Source organism: Semicossyphus pulcher, unplaced genomic scaffold, assembly GCF_022749685.1.
Source record: "Semicossyphus pulcher isolate SPU_LCO1_2020_fin unplaced genomic scaffold, fSemPul1.0.p SCAF_8, whole genome shotgun sequence".
Lineage (NCBI taxonomy): Eukaryota > Metazoa > Chordata > Actinopteri > Labriformes > Labridae > Semicossyphus > Semicossyphus pulcher.
The window spans coordinates 29,351,807-29,379,610 of record NW_027211759.1 but is presented as its reverse complement, the minus strand read 5'-3'; the positions used below and the strand labels follow the sequence as shown (position 1 = coordinate 29,379,610).

The 27,804-nt window shown below is 40.6% G+C and overlaps 2 protein-coding genes across 3 annotated transcripts in view; one reads left to right on the top strand and one right to left on the bottom strand.

Moving 5' to 3' along the window:
• Positions 1–787: 787 nt before the first annotated feature.
• On the bottom strand, positions 788–16,211 carry mlycd (malonyl-CoA decarboxylase). 2 transcript variants are annotated; one of them, XM_069686551.1, is made up of 5 exons: positions 15,610–16,211; positions 11,250–11,362; positions 8,083–8,239; positions 7,523–7,675; positions 788–2,630 (listed from the first exon to the last, which is right to left on the bottom strand). In XM_069686551.1, exons 1-5 carry the CDS (start codon positions 16,153–16,155, stop codon positions 2,085–2,087), a joined length of 1,515 nt encoding a protein of 504 aa, XP_069542652.1. In that variant the 5' UTR covers positions 16,156–16,211; the 3' UTR covers positions 788–2,084. The 2 variants fall into 2 exon arrangements, with proteins under 2 accessions (XP_069542652.1, XP_069542653.1); XM_069686552.1 differs by lacking the exon at positions 7,523–7,675.
• A 2,653-nt stretch (positions 16,212–18,864) lies between these two features.
• LOC138612909 (DNA topoisomerase I, mitochondrial) overlaps positions 18,865–27,804 on the top strand; it is a 32,261-nt gene continuing 23,321 nt past the window's right edge. The window contains exons 1-8 of the mRNA XM_069686432.1: positions 18,865–18,937; positions 19,150–19,286; positions 20,556–20,610; positions 22,277–22,317; positions 26,145–26,264; positions 26,452–26,539; positions 26,648–26,775; positions 26,947–27,062. Of these exons, the coding sequence (XP_069542533.1) occupies positions 19,165–19,286; positions 20,556–20,610; positions 22,277–22,317; positions 26,145–26,264; positions 26,452–26,539; positions 26,648–26,775; positions 26,947–27,062 (670 nt within the window). The 5' untranslated portion in view covers positions 18,865–18,937; positions 19,150–19,164. The remainder of the gene's footprint in view (positions 18,938–19,149; positions 19,287–20,555; positions 20,611–22,276; positions 22,318–26,144; positions 26,265–26,451; positions 26,540–26,647; positions 26,776–26,946; positions 27,063–27,804) is intronic.

Below are 27,804 nucleotides of genomic sequence, written 5' to 3'. Positions count from 1 at the left end.
CCACGCACACACGCACTCCCCGTCCTCGGAAGAATAAAAGGATCGTCTGGATTACTGGATTATTTTTAGGTGAGGCATGAATTTCCACAGCAGACAGTTTCTAATCAATTTTAATCAGGTCTTTTGCTGCTTTTTGGAAAGTATTGAACCTGAGACGTGTCAGATGACGGAGCTGCACAATATTGAACTTGGCTGTGAATCCATTATGAACATGTGCAGGGCTGGAGATGTGACAAAACTGCAATCTGACTGCATACAAATGGAGACTGCTCTGTGCACACACGGCTCCAACGTGGAAGCTGTCAGTGATCAGAATCCTTCCTGCTACATTTGCCTACAAAGAACGCTCGAACACAGCGATCCAATTTCACTGCCATTTGATCACCGATGTTTAACAGCATCAAACGCTGCCTTTGTCTCACTGAGATTTTCTGTAATAACATGTTCAGATTCTTTCCTTTGAACAATCATTTTCTAATTAGCTCCATTCAGGACATGAAAAGGGGACTTGATTAGCGCTTTACCGTTTTGAAACAATTAAAAACCTCCCCTTCAGATAGTTGTGCAGCGCCGCCCTCTTTAGCCTCCACTGAGGAGGTTTGTATCATTTCATTAAAGAGACCCGATGTGTTCATAAATCACTCAGGGCTGTAGCTGCTCTCTGTGTGAGCCATTTTTCTTCATAGTCCTTTGGGAACTCACACCTGACTGATAACTTTGAAGGAGTCATTACTATCACTGTGTGAAATATTATATTTAAAAAAGTTTTTAATTAAAACCTGCTGGACATTTAAACCCAAACTGCTCTTTGTTCACTATCACTCTTGACGAGAGGTGACCTAAAACAAGCTGCCAACAAGAGGTGAATATGTTGTTGTTTCCGCAGGGAGCATCAGGCTCCATTGTTAGACTGCCTGACAGCGTCCTTACTCCTCTGTGCATGCATGTGGGTGCGGGACACGGAGCGGTAAGGGTCTCTTATTTGTCTCCAATATCTAAGGAGACTCTCACACTGTCTGTGAAGGGCATCCTTTAAACAACTGTCCTTTTTATGCTTCTTTCTTTCCCCTCCCCCTTCTCCCGTCTCCACAACTGAACACCATCAATCTCGCCATTTACTTTAACTTTATTTCTCACTCCATTAGTTTCTAGGACACCGAGCGGCACGGGGGGTGAGGGGGGAGAGATAGAGAGTGTGAAAAAATGAAAAGAAAGTTTGGCTCCTTGGAGAGATAAAATGTAATTTCACAGTCAACTTGCTGTGATATATTATTTCACAACAATGGGATGTGGGCTGATATGAGCCCTGCTTGGCACCTGTACAGAGCAGTTAGAACATCAGCGAGGGCTCTCTGGAGAGGCTGCTGTTAGCGTGCGTGTGTGTGTGTGTGTGCACGATTATCAAAAAGATCCCCTGAATGGAGGCAGCAGGAAGGTGAATCACAGTTAGCATCAACAGAAAATATGTAGTCATTATATATGGCAGAAAAGAAGCAGCTTTGTTACGTTATTTAATATGAAATAATATTTCCAGGCAGTGATTTCATGCTTTTGTGTATTGAGCTTTACTATGAACGAGCACTTTAACAGCAGGTGCTTATAAACCCAATCAGACAGAATCCGATCCTCTCCCATTGTCCAACATGTTCGCAGCGAGTCTGTTCAGCAGAATGAAAGAACCTCGGCATCATTTATTCCGGTAGCTCTCTCATCGCTCCTGCATCACCATTACACACACTGTTATCCAGGAACATGGTAAAGCATTGATAGATGCCTCGTGCTTCATTAGCTGCAGACTCTCAGCCTGGGAAGCACTTACACATAATCAAACAGCTTCAACCTGAAACCTAATGACGCAGGGAGACAAACCGATGCTCTACATACAGGAGGTGGGAGACACGTGTGAGAAATGTTCTCATTTCAAATCAAAAATATTATCAACTGATGTCCAAACAGTTCCCAAGCTGTTTAGTCTTTTGGATATTTGACAAAAAATTTAAATTAAAAATAAATTAAGTCTCCATATTAATGATATTAAGTGCAATCAAACAGAACAGAGGTGGATTTAGGACTGAATCCTCATCTCACAGTTTGCTGTTCTTCTGAAACTGGGTCACCAGTCCCAGCACCTGCTCCGACGCCGTGATGACCTTATTCTGCAGGTACAGAGCGCTGTTTTTAGAAGTCTCGTTCAGGAAGTATCGATAGTTCACCATGATGCCGCAGGAGTTGGCCACACCCCTAGGGCTGGTGTCAGCGCGCCAGTTGAGCCTCCACATTGTGGCGCCGTTTTGCAGGTGGAAGTTGGCCACTGGGTTAAGCGCATAGCCCCGCCTCTTCTCCCCATACAGGTACCAGGCACACAGACGCATCAGGGCGGGCTCCAGGACACGGGACAGCCGCTCAGAGTGCATCCACTCACTGGTGCCGATCAGCTTGCGGAGGGCCTCGATGGCCGGGGTCCCCGGGGCTGAGTCGGTGGCCTGTTCCACCTCCTTCCACTCCTGCTCAGAGAGGAGGTCAGAGCCCCAGCCCTCCTTCTTGTACTGGTTCAGCAGGCCCTGAAACCAGGAGGAGAAGCCAGGGATCGGAGACAGGCTGGAGAACTGGCCCATGTGAGGAAACTCACTCTGAAAGACAAGAGGAGAGAGAAGAAGGGAGAACAATTAATCCTTAAACCCATACCTCAGGTCTTTACAGGCCTAGGACTGTTTTACACCCTCTCCAATCCATTAAGACTTTCACTCCCTGCTGTTCCTGAAAGTGTTTCTTGAGTTGCAATGTCAAAAATGTTGAAACTCTTTTTGCATTTGTTTCCATTTTGGCCTCAACTGTGTCACTGAAAATATAAATCAACACTGACAATGTTTGCTTATGTCACAGTAACATGATGGTGCAGCAGCGTTGTGTCAGACACAGTGCAGAGTGGGATTTGCTTGGATATTATACGATTTTCATGACATATCAGAAAATGTAGACGTGCCTGAAGCGAGTGAAGGTGAGGATTAGGTTTTATGTAAATTATCAGTGAGGTCATTCTGAGGCAGAACTGGAGCATGACTATGAAAATGTTGCTGAGAGGTCATGACCTTTTTGTTGGTTGGTGTATGTTGCAAAAACCACCAGACAGCAGGAGTGAACATTGTTTGCATTCATAAAAAAAACTGCCTGCAAAAATGTTTTTGATTTATAATTGTTAATGGTTTGTTCAGAAGAGGTAAGTAATCCTATTTTAATTTGTTGCCTAAATTCGAGAGTATTTAATCTTCTGTTCTGAAACACAAACTGTTGAAGAATCATTTACATGCATGCAGAGACCGCTGAACAGAGAATTGCTTTAACCTGCTGTGACCTGCTCAAAGAACAAAAATAAAAGAACATATAAAAAAAGGGCTGGGAAGAGAAAACAAGGTAAAGGTAGAAAGAAAACAGATGAGAGGCAGCAGAAGTTTGATCCCCTCCAGAATGCAAAGGGCACCAGCTTCTCTGCAGCAGAAGTAAGGCGAGATAAAAACTCAACAGCAGCATCAAAACACAAAACTGAATTTTCATGTCTGTGCTCAAGCTGCTGCTCCGGCCTTTAGTTCCTCAGACAGCGACGGCGTTACAAATCAACTCATTGCTTCACGAACCTGCATGGTCCCCTCTCTACTCCCCTTCCTCTTATTCCATCCTCCTCCTCCTCTGTTGCTTGCACTCTCACCTTTAATACCCAACCCTTTCACTTGCCTCTCCACTTTGTCTCGCCTCGACCACCCACACACACACACAACACCCACCCACCAATATCCAGCATTCTCTTCCAACCCTTATCTCTCGCCAAATTCCTCCCCCTCATATCCGCCCATGTCCGCGGCCCCGCGTCTGGCCTGAGCAATGTGGCAGGCAGGAGAGTGAAAGGCTACAGATGGAAGTGGAAGTGTCAGACAGCCCCTGAAGGGACCCGATGCTGCCTGCCTTTCCTCCTCCTAGATTTCAACCCCTTCTCATTTTTCTTGTACCACTAACTCCAGCTGTGGGTTTCCTTTCAAACTATATGTATCAAGATCTGCCCTTCGTCACTCCAACCTTCCCTTTAACTTCTTGAATGCTCCCTATGTTGTGAGTCAACAAAGGGTTAACACAGACAATAAGGTAAGAACATAGTAAGAGAAGGTAGGAAAGGTGAGGAAAAAAGGATGCAGAAAAAAGATGGAGCAGCGCCAGAACTGTGCTCCAGGGTCCAATCTACAAAGACAAGCAAGACCTCCTCCGCTCACCTTAAATCACGACTGTGACCTTTTCTCTTCCACTCTATCATACATCCATCATCACAGTGGTCCCTCTGTGGCTGTGCTGCTCTTCTTTTCACCTTTACGTAAGGTAATGCCCTGTCAGACAGTCGGGGCCACTGCATAATACCACTGTGCTGTGGTCTCAGCCATAGTGCTCTTACTCTGTCGGGGTCAGGGGTTCAATTCTCTTTAGGCTTAAAGAAAATAATTGCACTCTTGGGTAGCATAAAAAACGCCCAGAAAAAGTTATAAAAGTCACATAGCAGAGTTAAATTTCTAAACAGGACACTGCTCGACAAAGCCAATACACAGAAACACAGTAACAGTTTTATTTTCTGTACAACACCAATGCAGTTCAGCGTCCTCAGCGCAAAAACGTCCTCGGCGTCAGCTGTTTTAGTTAAAAAAAAGTTGAACTTTTGGAACACCGACCAAAAAAACAAAAAGGGGCGGGACTTTGTTATCGTTTCGTTTTATCGAGGGTACAATTTGCAGGTGTAGAGCTGCTGCTAACGCCAGGACACGATTCCTTTACATCGTTTTATGTTTCCTTTGTAAAATTTCCTTGAATAAAAGCAAATGTTAAGCATACAGAGCGATTTAAAACAGACTTAACGATCACTACCAAGGGAAGCGGAAGTGTCGCTAGACAACTTTCGTAACCTAGCAACAGTAAGCGCCGGTGAGAATCGCTCTGAAATTGAGGTTGTGGGCGCTGGTGACGTCAGTGGACACAGGCCCTAATGACATTGAGCTAAGTCTGAAAAATCACTTTTAAGCTCTTACTACCACATAAAGCAAACTAGACAGCTAAAGCAACAGAGCTATGTCACGAGCAAGCTAGCTAGTGGTATACTCAGCTTTAGCTAAAACTGTACTTATTGATTTTTCCCAAGTAACTGTCTGTAATTAAAAACATTAATTATGTTAAACCAACTTCTTGGATCCATATTTTGTCTTTTGAAACAACCTGCAGGTTAATAGATTTGTTTTATTATATTTAACAGTGAAAGAGATATCCTGTTAAAGCTAACATAACTAGCTTACTGACTGACTATGTTAAGGTACCTCCAATGATAAACTATTTTCATACAAAATTTGGACAAGAAAGCTAACAATTATCTTGTCAATAGAAACTGTCTTTTGATACATTTTATTCAAAAGCACAGAATTGTATCTGGGGTTCTGCACGTTGTATTGATATGTTCTTTTGGGAAAAAGAATGTGTAAAAAATTGTTTCTTTTCTTTTGTTTGCTCCTCAGAAAACTTGAATAGCCTATCTTTGTCCCCCCGCATCACTGATTTGTTACGGCTCAGTGCTAAAAGTAGCACACCCAATGTTTTTCTGATGATATTTGCATAAGAAAGACAACAAAGATGACAGGAGGAGATGCTGACATGCAAACTAGTAGACCTCTTGATGAAGACAACAGTGCCTGTCTGTAAGGCTTTCACAACGCAGTGCAATATAACCTACTTTCCAACCTCCAACACAAACAGCTTTAATGTTGATGCACAAAATGCAAAGCAATATCCGCCTCACTGAACTGTATGTTGACATTAATAAAAACGCCAATAAGTGAAAAGCTCGCAGCAATCAAAACAGCCCCATTGTCTGAATAAATAAAGTGGAGGCAGCTTAAAGCTGTGAAACCTGATTTTTATGAGGATACACTATAAAGCGCCTTTTCCCATCTGTTGGGTAAAGTGCTTTTGATGTTCCATTCAATGTACCAATCATTTAACAAGTGCTAGCTGGAGTGGCCCGACATGGAGGGCTCTTCTGTGCTTATTGAGAGGGATGGATGAGATTTCATTACTGCCTGTCTAGTGAATACTGCTCTGTTTATGTGTGTATGCAGGCGGCAAGTGCTTAAACAAGTGGGAGATTTATGATTCAGCACTGGCACTTACATAAAAATGAAAACTTTTGGAAAGCAATCAAACAAAAATCTTGCACGTCACAGCAATATTCCCCGCTGGATTAACGCTGTGCCAGTTGGGCCTCACCTGAAGGCTACCGTATAAGCTTTTAATTGAATCCAAGATGTGAATCATACAGAGTGAAGCCTGCTGTTACAGGGGAGGAGACAAACAACACTTTCTGCTGCTACACCATAGGGGAGGAGACGCGGAGCTCAGCAGGAGCGAACAGCTGTATCTGTGCATGTGTCGTGAGCGCTGTCATGATAAGGTGGTATTATCTTGCTATAATGAGACAGGGTGGTCTGACAGCTTCACTGATAAGATGGGGCACTTTCCGGTTACTGTACTGAGTTAACCTTGCTTCACCTACACCAAAGTCTTCTAAGAATGCAAATTGAACAGATTCAGATAGCTTATCTATTTTTTGAATTTGCTCCATTATCATGACCAAGACTATTTATTTATTACTGTTGTTCTGTGTTAATATTTGTTGTTCTTTTCATCTTTATCTTATCTTAACTATTTTATTCTATTCTATTCAAACATTAAAACAAAGACTAAGCCCTGACTTTACCATACTGTACTGTAAGGATACATTTAAAAAGGCAAAGGCATATGTGAGTTGTAATTTAGGGCTACATTTACAAAAATGTATTTAACTTTTAAGTGAAATCATTTAAAATACAGAATGCTACAGTAATACTGTAATGCAGGAAAGCCTGCAACATTAAAGCAGAATTTAAATTACCATCACAAATTCTCTATACACTGACAGCAGCAGTAAGCAAAGGACAGAACTACAATCCTTTTTGCCTTTTTTGTGCCAATTTGACTTGGCTGAATTTGTTGGACTGAGCATGTTATTTAGTGTTTTGGACTTTGTATGCATGCACAGCATTTTGTGTTTCAGGGACACAATGTATGAAGTAAGTTTAAATGCTTTAATTAAGACCTCTGAAGCCCTAAAACTGAGCCAAAGTAAACATAAATTCTTCAAAATGTGTTTTTAAAAAGATAATTTTTTTGGCTTTTGCCTTTATTTATAAGACAGAGAGAGAGACAGGAAATGTGGGGAGCAGAGAGTGGGGGATGACATGCACCAAATGATCGGCAGACCAGGAGTCAAACCTCTGCGATCAGTGTGACGAGGACTGTAGCCTCTGTATACGAGGCGCCTGCTCTACCAACTGAGCTAAACCAAGTGAACTGAAAACTTTTTGTCTTGAACGTGCCCCAACATTAAAGGTTTACTTTAGTTCTCCAACCAACTTCTGCAGAGAAATGTTCTATACACTACATACTGAGCGCCCCCCCCCCTCACCTGTAGCTCTCGCACTACCCTCTTGATGAGGTAGTTGCCCAGCTCCACCCCTTGTAGGCCGGCCTGGGTGGAGGAGATGGAGTAGAAAATTGCAGCATTTATCTTGTTCACATCCTCCTCTGAGTCAAGAGTGGCAAACTCCCTGACGATACTCTGTGAGACAAACAGACATTTGTGTGGAGTCAAAAAGACAAACTCTTACCTCCTGGTATGAACCTTTTCTCAGTGTCTGAGCTGTGGAGCTGCAGCTGCAGGAGGTTTTTCACAGCTATTTCAGAGCTGCTGGAGCAAAACTGTGCTATTTGACACAATGGAGTATTCTCAAATTTCAGTGTTGTCAGAAGCACCTTTTCCTCACTGTAAACAGTAAAGAAGGTCAGCACGGCAAAGGTTGTTCCCAGAGGGCTGTGCAGTTTAAAGGTCTCTGTATTGTTTTTCTCACAATCCATTTGTCAGCTCAGAGGAGGAACAAAATAGTAAATCCCAGGTGTTAAACCATCCTCCAAGGTGTGATTAAGTGAGACAAAGCAATACAAAAGCCTGCAGCGATTGTTTCTGACCTGAATGTTATCAGAGATGTCTTCGGTGAGCGCCACGTGTAGAACAACCAGGGGCTCTCCTGGCATGGCGGCATGGATAAAGGCATAACAGCGGCGGTAAGGGCCCACTCTGCGCTTCAGGTCAGTCCAGTTCCTTACAGGGTGCACCGCCTCGTACCTGGAAGAAGGACGATCGTTAACCTTTTTGTTTTCTGTTGACCCTCACCATCCTTAGTAAGGCTACTGTTGCTACGTAAGATTTCCATTCCCATATGGCATGCAGTCCTATCTTTAAAAGATAGGGACAGATCAAGCACTCAAATTACATAAGAAGGGCTTTTATTTACAACTAATTTTGCTCCTGACACATCCGTCGCTTGCATGTTTAATTAGTGGTGTCTACCATGCTGGTTTAGCTAACATTAGCTCTGGGAGTTGGTGAAAATATCATCTCAGTTTGACCTTTTAATGTTTCCAAACCACTTAAAATGAGAACCCTGAGAAATGACCGAAAGCTCCTGTGGGGAGTCTTTAACTGTTTATGAAACTGATTAAAAGTAATACTGATAACTCTGTATGACCTACAAGAGCAAACAAGCTATTGACTTTTATGTATAGTTACTTTTATTGCCTGTAACCACTGCCACCGGGTCATTGTCACACGAGGTGATCAACAGTATGCTGCCGGAACAGCCTCTGTTTATTATACCCACGGCAAAGACTCACCATTAGTGATCCGTTTGACTTTGACTTGATTAGTAAAGAGACAGAGGTACCGCTTTGTCCACAGGGGTCACCAAGATCAACACAAAATGAGAGTTTCTCACATTTGCTTTAAACATGCACTTGATGGGTCATGATAGCATGCTACATGATTGCTGCTAGCGCACGACTCCACAAGTCAGCACCTTCACTGCTAGAGGATTCATGAAGAAACCATGTAAATAATAAAACAAGAAAAGGAAAGCTGTTATAAGAGTCGGAGCTTACATTTTTCCTTATTTAATTCTATTAAAACCTTGTTTGGAAGCCTACATAGTTTGACAAGCATGACGGGTTAGTTTAATGTTTTACATCAAACACAACGTTTCACTTTAAATGTTATAAGAGGAAAGTTTTATCAGGATTTGGGCTAATCACTGTGTTAGTCAAAGCCACAATGAGCTTGGGTGGAGGTTTAAACTTCCCCAAATCCAAGAAGGAGCAGGAGAGAGTCACCAACCTGAGCTCTGTGTAGTATTTTGGGACTATATTCCAGCAAGTCCTGGGTTGTAACAAGGTTATATATAGGTAAATGTTTAGTCATTAACAGTTGTTTTTGGTCAGAAACAGGGTTTACTAAGTTCATCTTTAAACACACAAAAGGTTTTAGCTAAGGAAATGCTCCTTGGCCTTTGCAGTTAAAGCTGATAAACAAACTGGCTTATCTGTTCCTCACGAAGGGCTTTTTCCTGGTTCAGAATGGGCCTTTGGGGGCCCGCGACGCACAACAGCATAATCAATCCACGTTCAATAAAGGCAAAAGGTCTGTGTTACCTTATTTTACAGAAGTCTATGCATTTCCTGTTATTTCTGATCATTTGGTAAAATGTCTATCATGCTTCAGTAAATTTACAAGTGCAAATGTAAACAAAATTTACAAAACTGGTTAAAATTAATTAATTACATAGCACATTTGAAGAGGGGGAGTGAAGTGAGTTAAAGGGAGAGGAGTGTGGAGAAGGCAGGGCAGTGGTGGAACATTTACTCAAGTACTACACTTTACATTTGATGCAATTTCCTAATTCTACTCAGCAACATTTCAGAGGGAAATATAGTTTTTACACATAAAGATTTTTACACATAAAATGTACAAGTGAAGTTAAAACAATTAGTTAATTGATCGGCAGAAAATGTATTGGCAACTCCAGCATATTGATAATTAACTTTCAGATAGGCGTCATGGTGCCGTCACTGACGTTTTCATGCAGTGGTCGTTTGAGTGGTGACCTGTAGTCAAGATTTTAAATAAAGAAACTGTTACTGAAGAAAAACGCAGGGATGAAGCGCTCCTCAGCACCCTGATGCAGGTTTCCTGCCAGAGAAAAACCTCACAGGTGATCTGTGACGGTCTTCCAAAAGGTTTGCTAGCTTACAATGTCCCGAGAATCAGGTCGGGACAATTTCCGGAGTTTCCTTTTTTTACAATTAAAGCACACAACAGGAGATTGTCATGTGAGATCAAAGACTGTACACTACCAGTCAAAAGTTTGGACACATTTTCTCATACAAGGGAATGGGAAAGTGTGTCCAAACTTTTGACTGGTAGTGTATATAGATAGACGATATGACAGCTCCCTAAAAGTGAAGCCTCTCTATCGCCCCCCTGCTGCCTGGCTGCAGTATAGGTCATAAAGCCCGCCTCCTCCATGTTAACAGATGGGACATGAGTCAAACTATAAAATCAAAATAAACGTCAAATTAATTTTTCTCAAACATTCTGTCGTTATAGTTAGTTCTTATCATGCTGATTTATGTCCAAGTGTTCATTTTTCTGACAAGTTTATTTTTAATTAGTTATTTGATGCTGTCAAAATGATGATTGACAGCTCTGTTGACAACTTCGGCTCCTGCAGCCGATCTGTTCTGGATTAGCAGAGTGGAAAACGAACGGTGAGAGGAAACGTAACAAAAACAATCACTACAGTCATTGAAGTTTCCATACCTGTGAACGTTAACCTCAGACCAACACAAGAAGCTGTTCTGCTGTTAAACACACCGGCGGGCGAGATCCTTGCTGTTTTTTTCAGTAAGTTAAGCGTGTGTTTTGGTTAGCGGAAGTGGCTACGGCTGCTTCACCCGCCGATATCTACTGTGCAGTCTCTGGCTCCAAGTGAAGTCACCAACGCGCCAAAAATTTCTCTATGCAGGAAAAACCCTGTCACACTTTTGCCATTTTGTTTCTTGTTTTAAAAAGATTAAATACAAACTCTTAAGATTCAGCGGGGCAGGTAGAGAAATCAAATTAAGGATAAGCCTTCTGGAAAGCCATAACTGGACATTCACTGTTCTGGGCAGAGGAGGGGTTTAGCAATCGGTCATTTTTATCATGTTGTATAATTGGTATGTGAGGAAATTGGTTAGGATTAAAGAGCAGGTGAGGGAAGAAATTAGAGAAAGACAGTGTTGGGAAGCATGAATGTCCTTACTGGCTGATCTTCTGCAGGATCTCACAGGGGGACTGCCAGGTGATTCTCTCCAGACGGAGCAGACCCACGGAGAACCACTCAGACAGCAAGCTCTTCAGCGTGCCGTTCAGGTCCTGGGAGGGGAAAAGGTGAGGGTTTACAATTAACATCCACATCCAGCTTGTAAAAGAAAATTCACCACGTTCTTTCCCTTGTGGAGAGCAGCCTAGTAACAGTCTTGTGTGAAAATAAAAGCAGAAGCAGTGCAGCACATATATATTGTATAAAACATTTAAATGCACACAATGAATAAGAAAAAGAAGGTCATGCTATACAAAGTTATCTGAGCACTGTAAGGAATGTCCCTTTCCTGTAGCTATATAAGAGATATCTTATGAAGGAGAAACACCATAAAGGCATTCTTTAGAAATTGCAGCTTTAAGTGACTATTAAAAAAACAGATAAACACACTCTTTACAACCCCATGGCCTCTTTCATGGAGAGAATGCACAAGCTCAATCTTATTGAGTGACAGCCAAGCTGCTTACATTTTACTGTAGGCAATCAACAATTCCATAGCAGCATCTTACACACTGTGCAGGGATGTGTGGTCCCTGGGGTTCGTATGCTGTTTGAATGTTTTCACATTATGAGCAGTGATTTGTTTGTGCTTGCAATGGGTGTGGAGGAGGCACTTCAATAAACAACTCGCCATTTCAAAGCAGGCCTGTCCTCCTGCAAAGGTCAGACTTCATTTAAAGCAAATCTCTTGCAAACACAAAACAAACACACGCACATAAATACAGCTTATATTGGCTGTTCCATAGGATGACTTCACTTCAGGCTTACTTTATTGCCGGCTTGTCAGTCATAATCAGAGCAAATACAAACAAGCCTAAATACAGTCGTGCTGTAAAACCCACTGGCTGATATTCTCTGCGAGTAACTATTAAACTAAAACGTACTCAATCTTAAATTCTTCCACACAAATGTGCGTCAGGCCCTGCATTATTCAGCTCTATGGGTGAGAGGTTTCACGCTGGAATATTCTGTTGATTGACAAGCAGATCAAAAGTAATTCTGCTTAAAAACAAACAAAAAAAGTTCTGCTAAACTTTCATCACTTCTTTATGTGATGGCATACGTACGTGTGTATTTGTGTTCCTCTGACTTCAGGAGCTGCCTGAGGTGAAATAATCTACGATGGCTGATAATCCCAGCGCGGCATTTCTTTGGAAAACGCAGCACATCAGCGAACCCTGAGTGCACATCCGCTGCCTTGGGTAGCCAATTCTCACCCACACAAAAGGAAGGCCAAACTGAGATGTGTATTACATTGACCTAGCAGAAGATGAAGCCTTTTGAAATGGAGGGGTCTTGTATTTGAAGCCTGAGGTGAGGACAGAGACTGAGGAAAGAAGGCTAAGGAAAAGAAGAAAATCCTTCACTCCATCAGAAATAAAATAAGCAACACTTCTTGACACTGGAGCTGTATCAATGCAGAGAGACATCAATATTGTGTGCTGATACAGTCTCTGCTACCTTGAGCTGTTGAGCAGTTACATTGCCATTACACAGAGCAATGGAGACCGCAGTGTCTTGAAAGAACACTCCGTCTATCCAAGGCTGAATGACCACAGACTGCAGAAGTGCATACAGGTCAAACTCACGGTGTGCCAATACCTTTTCTCCAGTGGGCTGCATGCCACTTGTCAGCCTGACAGTCTGTCTGAGGGGAGAAAATAGCCTCACTGACACTCTGTGAAATCCCAAAATGATTTCTTTACATGTTTTATCCACTCTGTTTGTGCACAGGTGAACAAGAAAGAAAGGCTGGGGGGCAAGAAGGAGTGAGTGAGGAGCAACGTCAAAAATCAATTACCCACCCGAGAGAGACTAATCTAGCGTAGAATTCAAAGTGAGGCTCTTGCAAGAAGCGCAATAATTGCAGCCTTGTGAATTCCAAACTTTCATTTCTTCAGTCATTTTTGATTTTTTTCTCCCCTCTATGTTTCCATGCTACTTTGATTATATGCATCAAGTTTGATTGCAAGTATTGCCCTCCCTTTGGTTTGCACATGCCTTCAATACATGAACTAAAAGCTTTATATGACCTTTTCTCATTTTTAGCACAATCGATTCTGGATATAACAGCAAGAAAAGATTTCTGTACCCCACAAGACCAAGGCGGTCAGCAGTCAGTGTAAGCAAGTACTCTGTAGGTAGCTTAGACCTTTGTAAGTGACAAAAGGTCTCAGTGGGCCTTGCTTATTGGGATTAAATTCATCTGAACTTCTTCTCAGCAGGAATAAAATAGATTTCAAGCAGGAGAGAGGAGGCTGGAAGACCTCTGGCGTTGTGCAGTCAGGGTCTTTGGAAATCATATTAAGCAATAGCACTCAACACTAATAATATTTGTAAGCTCAAAGGCACACAGGCTTAAAGGTCTATTCCAAAGCAAAACAAAACTGATCAGAAAGACAAAAACATTTACTCTTCCATGTTCAGTATCCAGAGACAGCAGCTGTCACGACACGTATGCATGCTCGCAATGGCCTCATATGATCTCAAGCAGGGCGATTTTAGTTTGACCATTACAGCTTTTTATGACCCACACACCAGCTGCGTATTATGTATCGATTTTTGTATCACAGCTTTACACGTCATCTAGTAAGTTTGAGCAAAATGGACACAGAGGGATTATTTCCTCTACATTAGGCCACTAAATCTCCAATTGTGTGTGATCCAATTCAAAACCAAAGCATCTTTCTTTATGGTTAGTTTTGGGCTTGTTAAAGATTATGCCTACATCTCCACTATATGCTGCTGCTTATACTGTAGTCGTAAAAAGAGCAGCTGGTGGCCTTTGACGCACAAAAAGCCATCCTCTCTCTAGCCCACAGGCTTCATACAGCCAACATCGTGAAAGTAAGCCAGATTGATGGTTGATAAACACAAACATTAACAGTTCTCTAACCTTAATTGAGCTTAAAAATAATTGTTAAAATAAAATACAGTATATCCTCTTTATCTTGTGGACAACTTGAATATTGCTTGCCCTCATTTCACGCATTTCTATTATGCTCTACTTGAAGCAGACTCCGATTCCACCAATAAAACTACAGCTGAGTCAATTTATACTCTAACTGACTCATAAGGCAACAATTACAACTATTTCAAGATCAAGTTAATTGGTGAAGATTGAGTAGTTTCTTCTTTGTCTTATATATTTTCCTTAAAATCTATTTATAGATAATCTAATGATGTTTTTTGTTGTGTTGCTATTTGATGTGATCATCTTTGGCTTTATGAAACTCTGATAGGATGTTTTTCTTAACTTTCTGATTTGTAGACCAATTAAATAACCAATGAAGAACATAACTGGCAGATTAATCAATAAAACTCATTAGGTATCTTGTTCTTCTGCTGCTAAACTAATTCAGATTTCCATCACGATAAATACAAACGAGGGCTGGTAGAACACAAATCTACTCAGTGCTTTAGTCCAAGTGCTGCACCTGTAAACAAACTGCATGGAATTAAGATGACAGAAAGCTTGCTATATGAAAAATGCTCCACTCTCATTTCAAGGTGTGCAAACGCCTACACTCCACTGCTGCACCAGATTGAAGATTGTCATTATACCTGACAGAACATGAATGACTAAACTGTGAGGTACAAAACACTACAAAAGGTTCTTTTCCTAAAAAAATAAGTTGCCAAAAGTGTACCATTAGTGGGGCAAAGAGCATGGGAGCAATATTTTTCAAGTTTTTCAACTTGAAAATTATATCCAATGATCATTACATGCCTGATTTCTTTCTGCTTTCACCTTTTCAGTAGTGAAAGTAGCTCTTGCCTCCTCATACAATAAGTGAAACATTGTTACAGGGTCTTTTTAACATGAGAGCATTCCAGCACCAATGAAGAGAAGCTCTGAACAGTACTGTAAGTTGATCTTGATGTCGAGAGAAGCAGAAAATATGAAGGAAACCCTAAAATTAAGCTTGACTGTGCCTGGTGCCAAACAAGCTCTGTATCTGCAAAAACTTCTAAAACTATGAGGGAATATAATAAATCTTATTATCTTCCCTAAAGTTGGTTATGGTAAACTGGGGCAAAGGTAACTTCCACTCAAGCTGTGATGAAATGTGAACCACATGAGCTGAGGCTAAGCAAGGGGTGCAATTTATGGCTCAGTGTGGGGGGTTAGTTGTGTTAGCAGCCCAACGCAGTCTTCTGTTAATATCAAACAAATGCAATATCTTTAAATGGCAAATATTCAGGGCCCACTTTTCAAGCGAAGGTGCCAAACGTCTATACGCGAATGGCAATGCTTGACTCATGCGAGCACCCGTAGAAAAAAGTAAACACGTTTTACCCTGACGTGCGGGCTCTCGCTAGCTTTGGAGGCGATTATTTCAAGCACATCGGCTCGGAGATCCACCAGAAACTTCACTCCACCCTCGACCCTGCTTATATGATTAAGCAACTGTTTATAACGGGGAGTCAAGCTGTACCGCAGCCTGTCTTCGACCTGCAAAATGGTCGCCAAGTCTCGAAGCTGAGTGTCCAGCAGCTTCAGAGAGAGCTCTGACACGCTTTTGTGATCTACTCCGAAGTCTTGTGACAGCTTCGTCAAAACACCGAGCTTGTCTTCTTTGTCGAGGCTGCTGTAGTAGTGCATGAACTCCAAACTGTTTGATTCGGGGGGAGGAGGGGATTTGTCTCTCGTCTCGTATGTGGGTAAAGGTGCAACAACCCTCGCCAGGATCTCCTCCATGCCCGTGACACCGCCACGAATTGAGTTCGAGTACCAGCGCCAACCGGTGACGTCCGAGGCCCACGGAGCCGCTTTAAGGAGAGCCGTGTGTCGCCAGCACCTCACACTGCTGCGAAAAGCCCAAATAACAGGGTGGGATATCATCGCCGGGAGGGAGCTCAGCTGTCTGTTTGGGACCCGCGACCAGTGAACACACAGGAAGGAACCGTTTCCGGGAATCTTAAAGAGACAGTACTGCAAAAACAGCCTTACTAGAAATAAACCAAACAACCTTAAATTTAGTCAAATTGTCATATATTAAGCAAAAAGAATCTGCCAAGGGTGTTAACCAAATTTGCTTGGCTAGAATTCTTAAAACTTGCATGAAAGGACCACTAAAAGGGCCATAATGGGCCTAAAAACAAGAGAGAAGTGCCCAAGTTTAAGGAAATGTGCTTATTACAAACAATGAAAAATCTGTTATATAAGATAGACTTAGATAGAGTATTTTGATCTCTTAATTGAGCTAACTTTAAGAATGTTTATCTTAATTTAAGATTAATAATTTGTTGTGCAAGTGGTCTTATTAAAACAAGGAAAACAGTCTTGTTCCTCTGCTGAGATATTATGCAAACCATTGTTGCAGCTTGTTACTGGTTAAATCTAGCTCAGATATATTTTCTTACAATCAGATACATTTTCTAATGAAAACATGCTTGACAAGATAATTAATTAATTAATTAATAAAAAATAAGACTCATTTTCCAGAAACAATTTTTTTGCATTCTTGAAATTACTTTTATTTGGAGTGTACTGCTCTCATGGCAACAAGTTAAAAGCTTCAGGACATTTGCTATTTAACAAGAAAAACATATAAAAATCCTAGCTTATTGAGAATCTGAAGTAAGGAAATTGACAAATATAGGCTTCTATGAAAGAAGGGAAAAAAAACCATTCATATCTATCACCCTATCGACAGGTAGGCCTATCTATTATTTAGACAAAAGACACAGTTTGAAAGACCCTTTCAAATTCGTTATTGCAGGTGGAGTTAAAGAGGTTCTTTTAAACATACTGCATGACTTTAACTCATGTAACAAAGTCTAACCATTTGAAAGATATTTTTCTTGTGTGTCCTTTTTGTAACTATGAAATACGACCATATAACCCTTTCTAACTTTTGCTACTTCAAACACTTGAGTTCAGTTTCTTAGATTATATTTTGTGTAAGATTTGTTTTTCTCAATACATGTTTTCACTCTCAGTTGTTTCTAGTGTTCAAGGTGGCTGACTGTATACTAATTTCAGAAATAAGAACCAAACTTTAAGTCAATCAAGTAAATAAATGCTGTTATTTTATTATCATATCTTCTTATGACTCCATGTATTAATGGTCTCATGTTTTCATTTAGATATATGTTTTACACCAAAACCCATTACCTCAAAAGAAAACAACAATTAACAAATTTGAACCACGGTCTGCAGATATTCTGTTTGTTAATACATTACTAGTTCATACATTATTTATTTAATACCCGTTCTGAAGCTGATAAATCAAAGGGCTGTTTTTAATTGAAAGTGGGTTGTGTGTTTTACCAAAGGAGATGTGTTTAACAGTAAACACCTCTGCGTCTCATCTCAAACCACACTGTGCTGTATGTTGCAGCTGTTAAAGCTATTATTGGTGTTGTGGATTTTGAGTTCAAATCATAGTTCTCTGTGCTTTAAAGTAGTCAAGCAGCACAGTACGAGGTCATTTATTCATGAAAGTTCTCTTCTGATTTCACAACCAAGCATTATTTTTCTGTTGATTTACTGATTCCCCAAATTAGAACAGAAAGACAGAAAGGTTTATAAATTGTATGTTTCTTTGAGCATTCATTGTATTTCTTGAAATAGTGAGCACATTCCCTTCCTTATCATCTTGGAAAGGTTGCATGATATGTATGATTTTGTGCTTCCTGTTTTACAGTAGGTTTTATTGTAGGATAGTTTGTATCCTGTATTGTTATATCTGTTTTATGGTTAAGTCTGTTTTTTACTGTCTCTTACTTGTTTGTTGTTGATTTTATGTACTTTAAAGGCCCATCTAGGGACAGACATTGCAAATTAGCTAAGGCTATAAATGCTGTAGTGTGTGGCATCAGTTTACTTGCTTCATACCTGTCCCTATACAAATTAATATTAAATAAATAAATACATTGAGAAACCTTTTGTTCATGCTCATTGATGTACCCTGTTTATTATTTACATTAAAGTAAGAGGTAACCTCTATGACAATGGGACTTATTTTTCCTTCTTGTTTATATCTAATTAATCAAATGAATGAATAAAAGGAAAACTAGTAGACAGGCAATGTTTCATGTCCAGAACCAGCCACCACTGTGACTAAGACCTTGCTTTTATTATATTTGATCGCTGAATTATTTTGATTCATTTCACTGGTATGTGATTGAAAAGAGCTGTAGGGTGTCAGACTTACAGTTACACCCACAGAGTGTCACTCTTTCTTTACAATCTTAATATTGCCTGAGCAGAGATTAGAGTCTTTTTTTTACCTTGAGATCACAGGAACCAGCAGAAATAATCTTTGATTTAATTTTTCAAACTTTCATGAGCTGTGTCCGCCATGTTTCTGCGTAAAATGACGTAATTTTGGTCAACTTCAGACGTCAAGTATCAAACTTTCGCAGTTTAGTTTAGACTTTAGAGAATCTTCACGAGAATTTCCCAGTAGGAATTTAATTTTCCGATTATTTCGATACACTTGAATGCAGCGTTACACCAACCAAAATGGCAACTCGGAACTTCCTGCCAATCAGAATTCAGCTGGATTTGACGCCTGCTTAACTCAATGCTAGCAACAAACGGTATCCCGCCGTGCCCATCAAGTTAACCGCCTAAAAAGTTTGTATTTTTCACGAAAGATACCCCGGATTTTCATGTGGTAAGCAAGTGTTATGATACTGTTGATTTTCACATGGTAGCCTGGAATGTTATTAATGTAATGTAATGTTAATGTAATTATTTTTCACTTAATGGATAATGTATTTTCTATTATCCGTCCGTGTTAGCTAAACGTAGCTAGCTAATTGGCTGGCTAACATCCAGGGTGGTCCACAGGTAAATGCACATGTTTACTGTGCTTTGCCCAAACAGAGGTACCTGTGAGCGATGGGAGGAGAGAAGGACGCCAAAGGAGACGGGAAGGCCAAACACAAATCAACAAAGCTGAAAAGGCTGAGTGATAATGAACGCGCTGGTGCTGCGGGAGATAACGTTTCCATCAAGAACAGGTCTGTGGTGTCTGCGCATGCGTTTCTGAGCTGAGACTATACATATGGAAAGAAAAATTACAGGCACAGTTTAGCTGGCACTTAATCGCTATTCCATCAAGAGCACGTCAAGTGCAATTATCAAATAAGTTGCCTGTAAGACTCCCCGTCACAATAGCCAAGTTTCAGCACCTTCCTAATAATAAGTGAGTGTGACGTGACTTTTTCACATCCAACATCTGTTCAGCATCAGCCCACTCCACACATCAAAGCTGTTTCTTTATGAACGGATCCTGCAAGTTGCTTCGCCTTTCACATTTCTGAAAAATGAGGACAAATTAATTTGGATAATAAATTAATATATACATTGATGATAAGTCAGAAGAGAGTGAGGACCATATGGCAGTATTCATGTGCTGCTAAAAGATGGACACAATAAAGTGTTTCTGAGAGATTGCTATGCTGGCTGAGCTGATGAGCAGGCCGGTGGTGTTGAGTGAATGCATTCATTTCACTGAGTACAGTGTGTACTCCATCTTCATATGAATAAATTAATTTGCCTTGATATCTGATGCGTTTATTACCATGCATACGTGAGCAGACAAATGAATGTGGAGTGATCTGTCATTGGCTTGTGTAATTGATGAGAGCTGGGAGATGAATAGACACCTGTAAGTGGTACTGGCAGTCAAGCAGGCAGCTTTCTGACAGCTAGCCTCATGTTATTTCATGGCACACTGACTGAATTACTGATTAAGGATCAACTTATCCTCATCAGCTACAAGACTCATGGAACTAATTTTCCCAAGCATGACAGGGGGGGACAAGGACTGCTTTAAAAGTGTTACAGCCTTTAGTCTGATGCTCGAAATGGGGGGTCCTAAATAGAAAATGAACATTGCTGAGGACTAATTGCAGCTCAATTTCATGCTACATCCAGCCCTGAAAAGTGGAAAGGTCAAACTGTACAGAAACATGTTCATAGCTGTAGAGGAATCCTCTGCTTGTCTGATTGGTGGCGTTTTGTGGAATGGTACTAACCAGGCAAAGACATGAATCTAACATCAGCCTAATATGCTCTCTCTGTAAGCCTATACTCGATCAAAGTTCAGCTCAAACGTTCTCTTAAGGGTCTGTTCAGTCATGTCTCAGTAGAAGTGGAAGCAGCCTTCTCCTTGCACTTCTACAATATTTCTCTCACTGCTCATGTGTTGCAAATTCAGCCTCACTAACAAGCATTTTCCTTTCCTCACATTTTCATCCATTCCATCTTGACACCCTGATGAGCAGCGCAAAGTCAACTAAATCTACAGAAAAAACTCACAATGGAAACTCTCAAAAGAAGGTAAATCGCTCATTTTCTCCTCCCCTCCCTGTAATTCACAGGGCTTGATGTGACTAAAAGTCTTTAATCTGACCTAAACTTAGAATGTCTCAATGTAACGTCAGTGTTATCTTGACCAGGGGAGGGATTGTGCTGGTCACCTGAGCCCCTCCATAACTCTTGCCTTGTTTGGAATTAGCACGTGAAATACCAGGGGGGAAATTCCAGCCCCTGTTGCGTAATAACCCCGTCTCTGAATGTCACAGCTACAGTGTGTGCAGCAGCTTGTCCTAGTAGATAACCTCCATGCTATTTGAAACCAGCAACATTAACAGGATACATTTACACTTATATTAGGCCAGTGGAGGTAAATAGGGGTTTAGGGATTTCATTTCAAAATTGAAAATCGACTGAAATGAGCTTTCAATTTCTATCATCAAAATCAAAAGCAGGATCTGCTGTTCTCTGTATTATTTCTCTCCAATCCCGACTATTTATGCACATCCTAAGGAAGAAAAGCACTTCAAAGACAACACAGCGTAGCTTTAAGTTAGCCTGTTACTGCACTTTTGGAGACACCGTGGTCACTGCCGGAGTCACAGATGACAAAGGAACAACAGAACTGGAAAATCCTCCTGCTTTCCTGAAGTCACCTGGTTGGCAACATTTTGTCCTCCCCCTGAGACTCAGTAGTCTAACAGAAGGGTTATCATGACTATACCTACATGCACAAAATATTCCCTTATTTTGAATAAAGATAATATTCCTTAATATGTCTACACAGTTAAAGAAAATTAATATTCTTCTTATATTTCTGTTTATAACATATTATATTTTTGTTGACAACAAACAGAAATTACAGGCAAGAGGCCTTGTTACTTAAACTATGTTCAAATCCCATAGTGGAGCTCATATTATGTATATGTACTGTACACATGTCCAATTGCTACAAAACCCGAGTTATGTGAGCATATCCCACGTCTTCATTTGAAATGCTACATTTGTCAGGAAACTTCAGAATAAGCTGTTTACATGCTCTGCTTTTTTGCAGCACATGTATTGTGCACTGCTCACTGTAATGGACGTGATAACATAATGGTTATTGTTTTAAACTTGTTTCATGATATAACATCTGCAGAAGCCTGTAAACTAGCCTTCTGGGCAATTTCTGCATATTAACAGTGATTTTTATCATATTCGCTACCTATTAAAAATAGATAAAGACACATCACATTTGGAATATTGTCGTATTTATAATAACAGTGGCAAATAAGTGTGCAATTAAATGTATTTAGTAGCATAGCAACCAGTGCTTAAACATGTTTAAATTGCAAATCAAATTGAATCATGAACTCAAATTGAAAGTTACATCTGATCTAGGATTTAGAGAATCATGACGCTATAAGTATCTCTGAGCGTCTAACCCGTAGCCTCGGATAAAAGTGTCAGGGCTCGGCATCACATGTTTACACGTGTCATGAGTCAAAATATGATGCGCAACAGAAATACATAGATGTACTCACCAGGAGTCCTGGAAGATATGACCTTGTGTGGTTGCATTAATGTTTGAAAACTGGATGCATACATTAGCATTTAAGCATAAAGTTACTTTGCATAGTGTCAAAGGCCATCTGTGTGACTGGTTACTTTACAGTTATGTTAATGCTTGTCTTCCTCTCAGGGCAAGACTCCTAAGACAGAGTCCCTGGAGTCAGCCAGCAACCCCAGGTAGGAATGATATCATAACAGTATCTTATTAAAGGCCGTGATAATGAGCAGACAGCCTATGTGCCGAAGATGCTACCTTCTGATCTTTGTTTATCTTCTTCCTTCCTCCCTCCTGAGGTGATGGAAATTAATGCTTGTGTTTTGATGTCAAGGCCTTGGACAGAAGCCATTCCCATTTTGTACAATGTGTTAAGCTGTCTCAAAGAAAATTAATTTCACTCTGCATTGAAGACAAATATCTGTGGCTTGTCAGCAAAGTAATAAATGAGAATGCATGCTTTGAGTAGTTAGATGCTCAGCAGGGTGTTGCCTGGGATGGCAGACTTTGGCCAAAGGCCTGCTGCGTCGAATCTGTCTCACAGCAGTGTTTCTACAGAGTTGATAATGGATTGATTCCCCAAAGTGGACTAAACCCAGCACAATATGACAGTGACATTTGAAAGGAGATGTCAGTTGTAAAAACTATTTTTCTACATCTTGGCTTTAAATGTTTCCCTTTTAAGGTGGTGCCGGTGCAATTTAAGTGTGTTTCATGCAGGAAGGAAATTTAAGGCCTGATAGCAGAGTATAGAAAAGGAACATAAGGCTATTAGAACCACAGACCGTAAATGTCAATGGACGCAGTGACCCAACTTCCTTTCGTATAGCGTTTTATGGATTTTGCTCAGCGGTGCAGTATAGCAAAAAACATGATCATTTCTACACACACTCTTTTTGTCTACCCATTGAACACTTCTTGGCTACAGCACACACTAAGGTTGGCAAAAAGAAAACTAAAAAGAGAACCGAAAAAGGTAAAAGTCTTAAATGTAATTTGTGGTGAATAGAAAAAATGTCTGGCTCCTAAAAGTGTACCTACTGCTGAGGTTAAGATCATTGATGTGTCACTATGACTGTGATTGTGCCTGTGACACCTGCAGGCAGGCAGTGGGGTGTCTGCATGCTCTTAAATATTTAAAATCCCTTCGTCCCTGATGGTCGCTGACGCACAAAGCCTCATACAAAGGCAACCCGCCCATGCTCTCCCTAATATTGTGGGAGAGTTTTTCAGTCAGCATGCTGTCCTCATGAAAAATGTCATGCAAGTTGAAGTATTCTTAAGTATGAATGGACTTTAGTGTAGTGAAGCCTGGACTGAAATTATGTTGTCACGCTCTTTTGAGCTGTGTAGGTTTCTCTGGAAGTGGTTTCTGACGTGTACTGCATGCATGGCAACAGGGCCAGGAGTTTGTGAGTGTAATGTGACATGTTGGATAAATGAAAGGGTGAAAAAGTCCTGTACTAATCGACGACCACACTGCAAAGAAAGATCGTTTCATTGTGTTAATAAACCATATAACAAACGCTGACAAAAATAACATTCATAATAATTCATCATTGATTTTATTGTTTGCACCTCAGCTTTTTTACTATGTCTTTTACATTATAACTAAATAGAATTACCTTTTTATTAAATATAATGTTATTGAAAATAATAAAATAAATTGCTTTTAGTAGGTTTCTTATTTACTGGGAATCTACACCGACACTGTAGCGTCAGACGAACGTGCGCCACAGGTAAACCTCGCAGCAGCTATTTTGCAATCTACACTGGCTGCGACTACAGCAAAGATGAGTCTCAAAGTTAGCCAATGGTAGTTGCGATTCCTGGCCATAACAGGAAATGCAGATTATTATTCACTGTTGGTTCAGCGGTTTAAATCAGGATGCTTGGCACAATAATTTAGGGGAGACATTTCTCAGTACAAAATTATGTATAGACTTATTTCTTAATTGTGCAAAAATTCTGTATTCATGGATAGGATGTAGAAGTCAAATGAGAATGAATCAGTAGGATACCCAGATGTTGAGGAAATGTGCATAATCATTGCTCTTTTAAATTCGTCTCGCCTGCTCATCTAGCCTATCAATAACTTCAATAACTTCAGTAACTTCAAAAACTTCAACAGGAAACTGAAATCGAAGTTGGCCAAAATGAAGAGTTCACATCGTTAAACATGAATTCCTTGGTTGTGGTTAGGGAGCAGTCAGTGGCTTTCTACGCTTCACTGATGCGCAGCAGCAGGGAAAAATAGACTTGATGCGCAAAACGATTGAGGCAGCAGACAATTACTCGAGTATTTTTTCCGCCTCCCGCGCAGCATACACAGCTGGTGGAGATTGCAGAATTGAATAACATTGGAGCAGTATCACCGTTATTTTCCATTAAAGTGTAAAACATGTATTTTCTGTAGAGTTAATACCAAGGTCCCATGTCAACTCTCTGTTCTACATCTGAACTCGAACAGGTACAGCATTTGCTGCAAAAAGCAGACAAAGTGCGAGAGTAGAGAAAGTGAATGGAGGCTCATTATGCTCAATCAGGAGACATCAGGGGTCACACTGTGGAAGTGCAACCCGAGTCCATTAGGCTCATAAAATGTGTGCCAGGTAGTTACTACCACAATAGCTTGTAAGCCAGTTTGACGATTATGTGCTACAGCTTTGCCATTTTTCCCTTAACTAAATGTTAGTGAAGGAAAAGGAGAACACTGATGTTTATTAGCTCGCTGTCTCTAATGTGTTGTTTCTTAATTTGGACCATTTCCCTTCCCAACAATTCCTCTCTCTGCAGGGAAATCCAAGCTTCCAGTGGTGTCATTATTTTTTCCTCCAAATTGTTGTAATTATGTCATTATCATTAATGTTCCAATAATGTTGCTTCATTACCATAATTATATGTGATTTCTTGTGGTCAGTGTGTCACAGTTGGATGTTTTTTTTTCTGTATTCCACATGGCGGGTAATTTTGTCTTAACCCTGTAGCCAGCAGTGTGGAAGACAGCAGAGAAAACCATTAGGCTTTTATTCTGCCTTGTTATTAGCTTGTTAAGAAGGGCTAATTCAAAATCAACAGCTCTCGTCAGCATTGAAGACAAAATTGAGGAAAAACAGGAAGTTAATAGGATACTAGAAATTTGGTTTGAAAAACATGGCTTACCCTTGTTAACTAGAGTTTAAAAGGGATTGACTGGTAATAAGCTCAGCCTGAAAGCTGCAGTCTGAAATCTGCGGTGTGTTAAAGACCCCCTCCAGTGAAACTCAAGTGTTTAACCTTGTAAACATCTCCATGTGGTGTTCTTCATGTGCTACAAAACACATCAGGGACAACATCAGCAGTCATCTCCATGGCTGGGCCTGTCTGCTTATAAACTGCAGTGTACCAAGGACAGGCTGAACAACACATTTTCAGGTTGGCAGGTTTGAGACGTCACAAACCTAAGGAGCCAATCCTGTTAATGGATGGGGTGACGCTATGCATATCATTATGTGCAACCTATGGTAACCACTTCAGCAATGCGCGAGCCAGCTGTAACAGTCATCGTCATTTTTGCAAACTCACTACTGACTACTAACGTTAACGTTACTGCTACTAATGTTACTACATTTCAAGCTAGCTATATTTCAACAAGTTGCCACCAAACGATGGCAGAGACGTGTTTTATTTTCGGCTGGAATTTTACGAGAGAAGAAGCTGAACATTCCAGAACCGGTTTGAATTTGCTTAGTGGGATAGCAGATTCAGGACTTTTAATGAGGGAGAAGGAGGATTTTTAAAAGGTAATTAAACTTATTTAGCAGAAAAAACTTATCAGACACAATTTATTATTTCAAGCAGAGCATTTTATTTATTTATTTATTTTCAAACATGCCTGGAGCTGCTCTTTAAGAAATATGAAAACATTTTTTAATACACAAGACGACAAAACAGACTTCTGAATACAAACCCTGACAGGCTCACTCAGCTCTATATTTAATGCATATGTTCTGCTGTTTTTGTGGTTTAGTGAATCAGTGAAACAGGAACGAGAGGACGATGACTTTACTGCAAAGAAGAAAGGGCTGAAAAGGAAAAGGATTAAGGACGAGTCCGTGGAAGGCCCTTCACGCTCCACTGATACACCTACGTAAGTCTGACCGGGTCTATGAGCTGTGGATCATCCATGAAATAAACTACATGTAGGCTTCTCTGATTGGTAAATAATTTGGTAAATATTAATGATAAATATAAAAATTTGGTACTTAAGTCAATGATATTTTTTTTCCATATTGTATAAGCTGTTAGTATTCTGTCTGTCTGTTGGGAACCTGCAGCTCAAAAAGAAAAAGTAAGCAACATGGGCAGGAAGGAGAAAGTGACGGAGAGGCTCCGGAGAAGAAGTCAAAGAAGAAAACAGAAAAGGTAAACATCTGTCTCCATCCAGAAATTGTCCCTTTACCTGAGAGTTGCTGAAAATGCAGTTCAGGATGGCAGTGTTTGAATTCCCATCTCAACTGTTCTTTTGTACAGATGGTAAAGAAAGAGGAAGGAGAGCATCCAGTCTCCAAAAAACCCAAGAGGACAAAGGAAGAGATTGAAGAGGCAAAACTGTTGAAGATCAAAAAGAAGGAGGAGGAGGAGCAGAATCGCTGGAGATGGTTGGGAAATGCTCTTTTGATTTCACTTTGACCTGGACCCGACGCCACCACCACACACACACACACACACACACACACACAATCAAACACAATCTACGTGGGGTTACGGGAGCAGCAATTTTCACCATCTCAAACAGATCCTCATGTTTTCATCTTCTTGCTTCCTGTCAGGTGGGAAGAAGAGAAGTATGAGGACGGGGTGAAGTGGAAGTTCCTCCAACACAAAGGACCCTACTTTCCTCCTGAGTACCAGCCTGTGCCAGACGACGTTCGCTTCTATTATGATGGTCAGTTGAGCATTGAGGTTGAATGTGTTAGTCTTTTCGACCCTGTTTTCCTATATTTGGTACACTAGCCTTATTCTCTCTAACACTAATGCGCGCTGTTGGGACCATTAAAAGTTAATTCAGAAATGTTAAGCCCTAGGCAGTAGCGTAATTGTTTGATGATTTACTGGGGTTCTTTGTCTTTTCTTTTAATATGTGTTAAATTGTGCTTTACAAAATCAGCATGCAAAAGTAAAAAGTGACATTGAAAACAAAAACACAAAAAGAAACATCTGGTGAGACTAAAACGGGCAGGAAGCAGTAGTGATACAAAAATTGAATAAAGATAATTAAAAATGGGAGCAACAGACAATGGCAACAGTTAAGTTAAAACAAGTGCACGAGGAGTAATAATATAAAAACCTTCTATGAGGAGATGTCAGGAAGAAGACGTCCGAGGGAGCAATTTATAGCTCAAAGACTAGAAATGCTGTCCGTTACATGTTCTGTAGAAAAGATTCACAGTGAGTGATGTGCTTGACAGTCAAAAGGAAGCAGGATGAGATTTTTTCATCCTCATTTCATCATACACTATTTACTAAGGTTGTCAACCCCGGGAAGGCCCAGGATTCAGTCGCGCTTTGTCCTGCCCAACGGTATGTCTGTCTGCTCCGCCCTCCGTCACCTACAGCTCTTATGCAGAAATGACACAGCGGACTGTTCTCATTCACAGGTCGGCAAATACCAACGTTTTGTGAAGTCT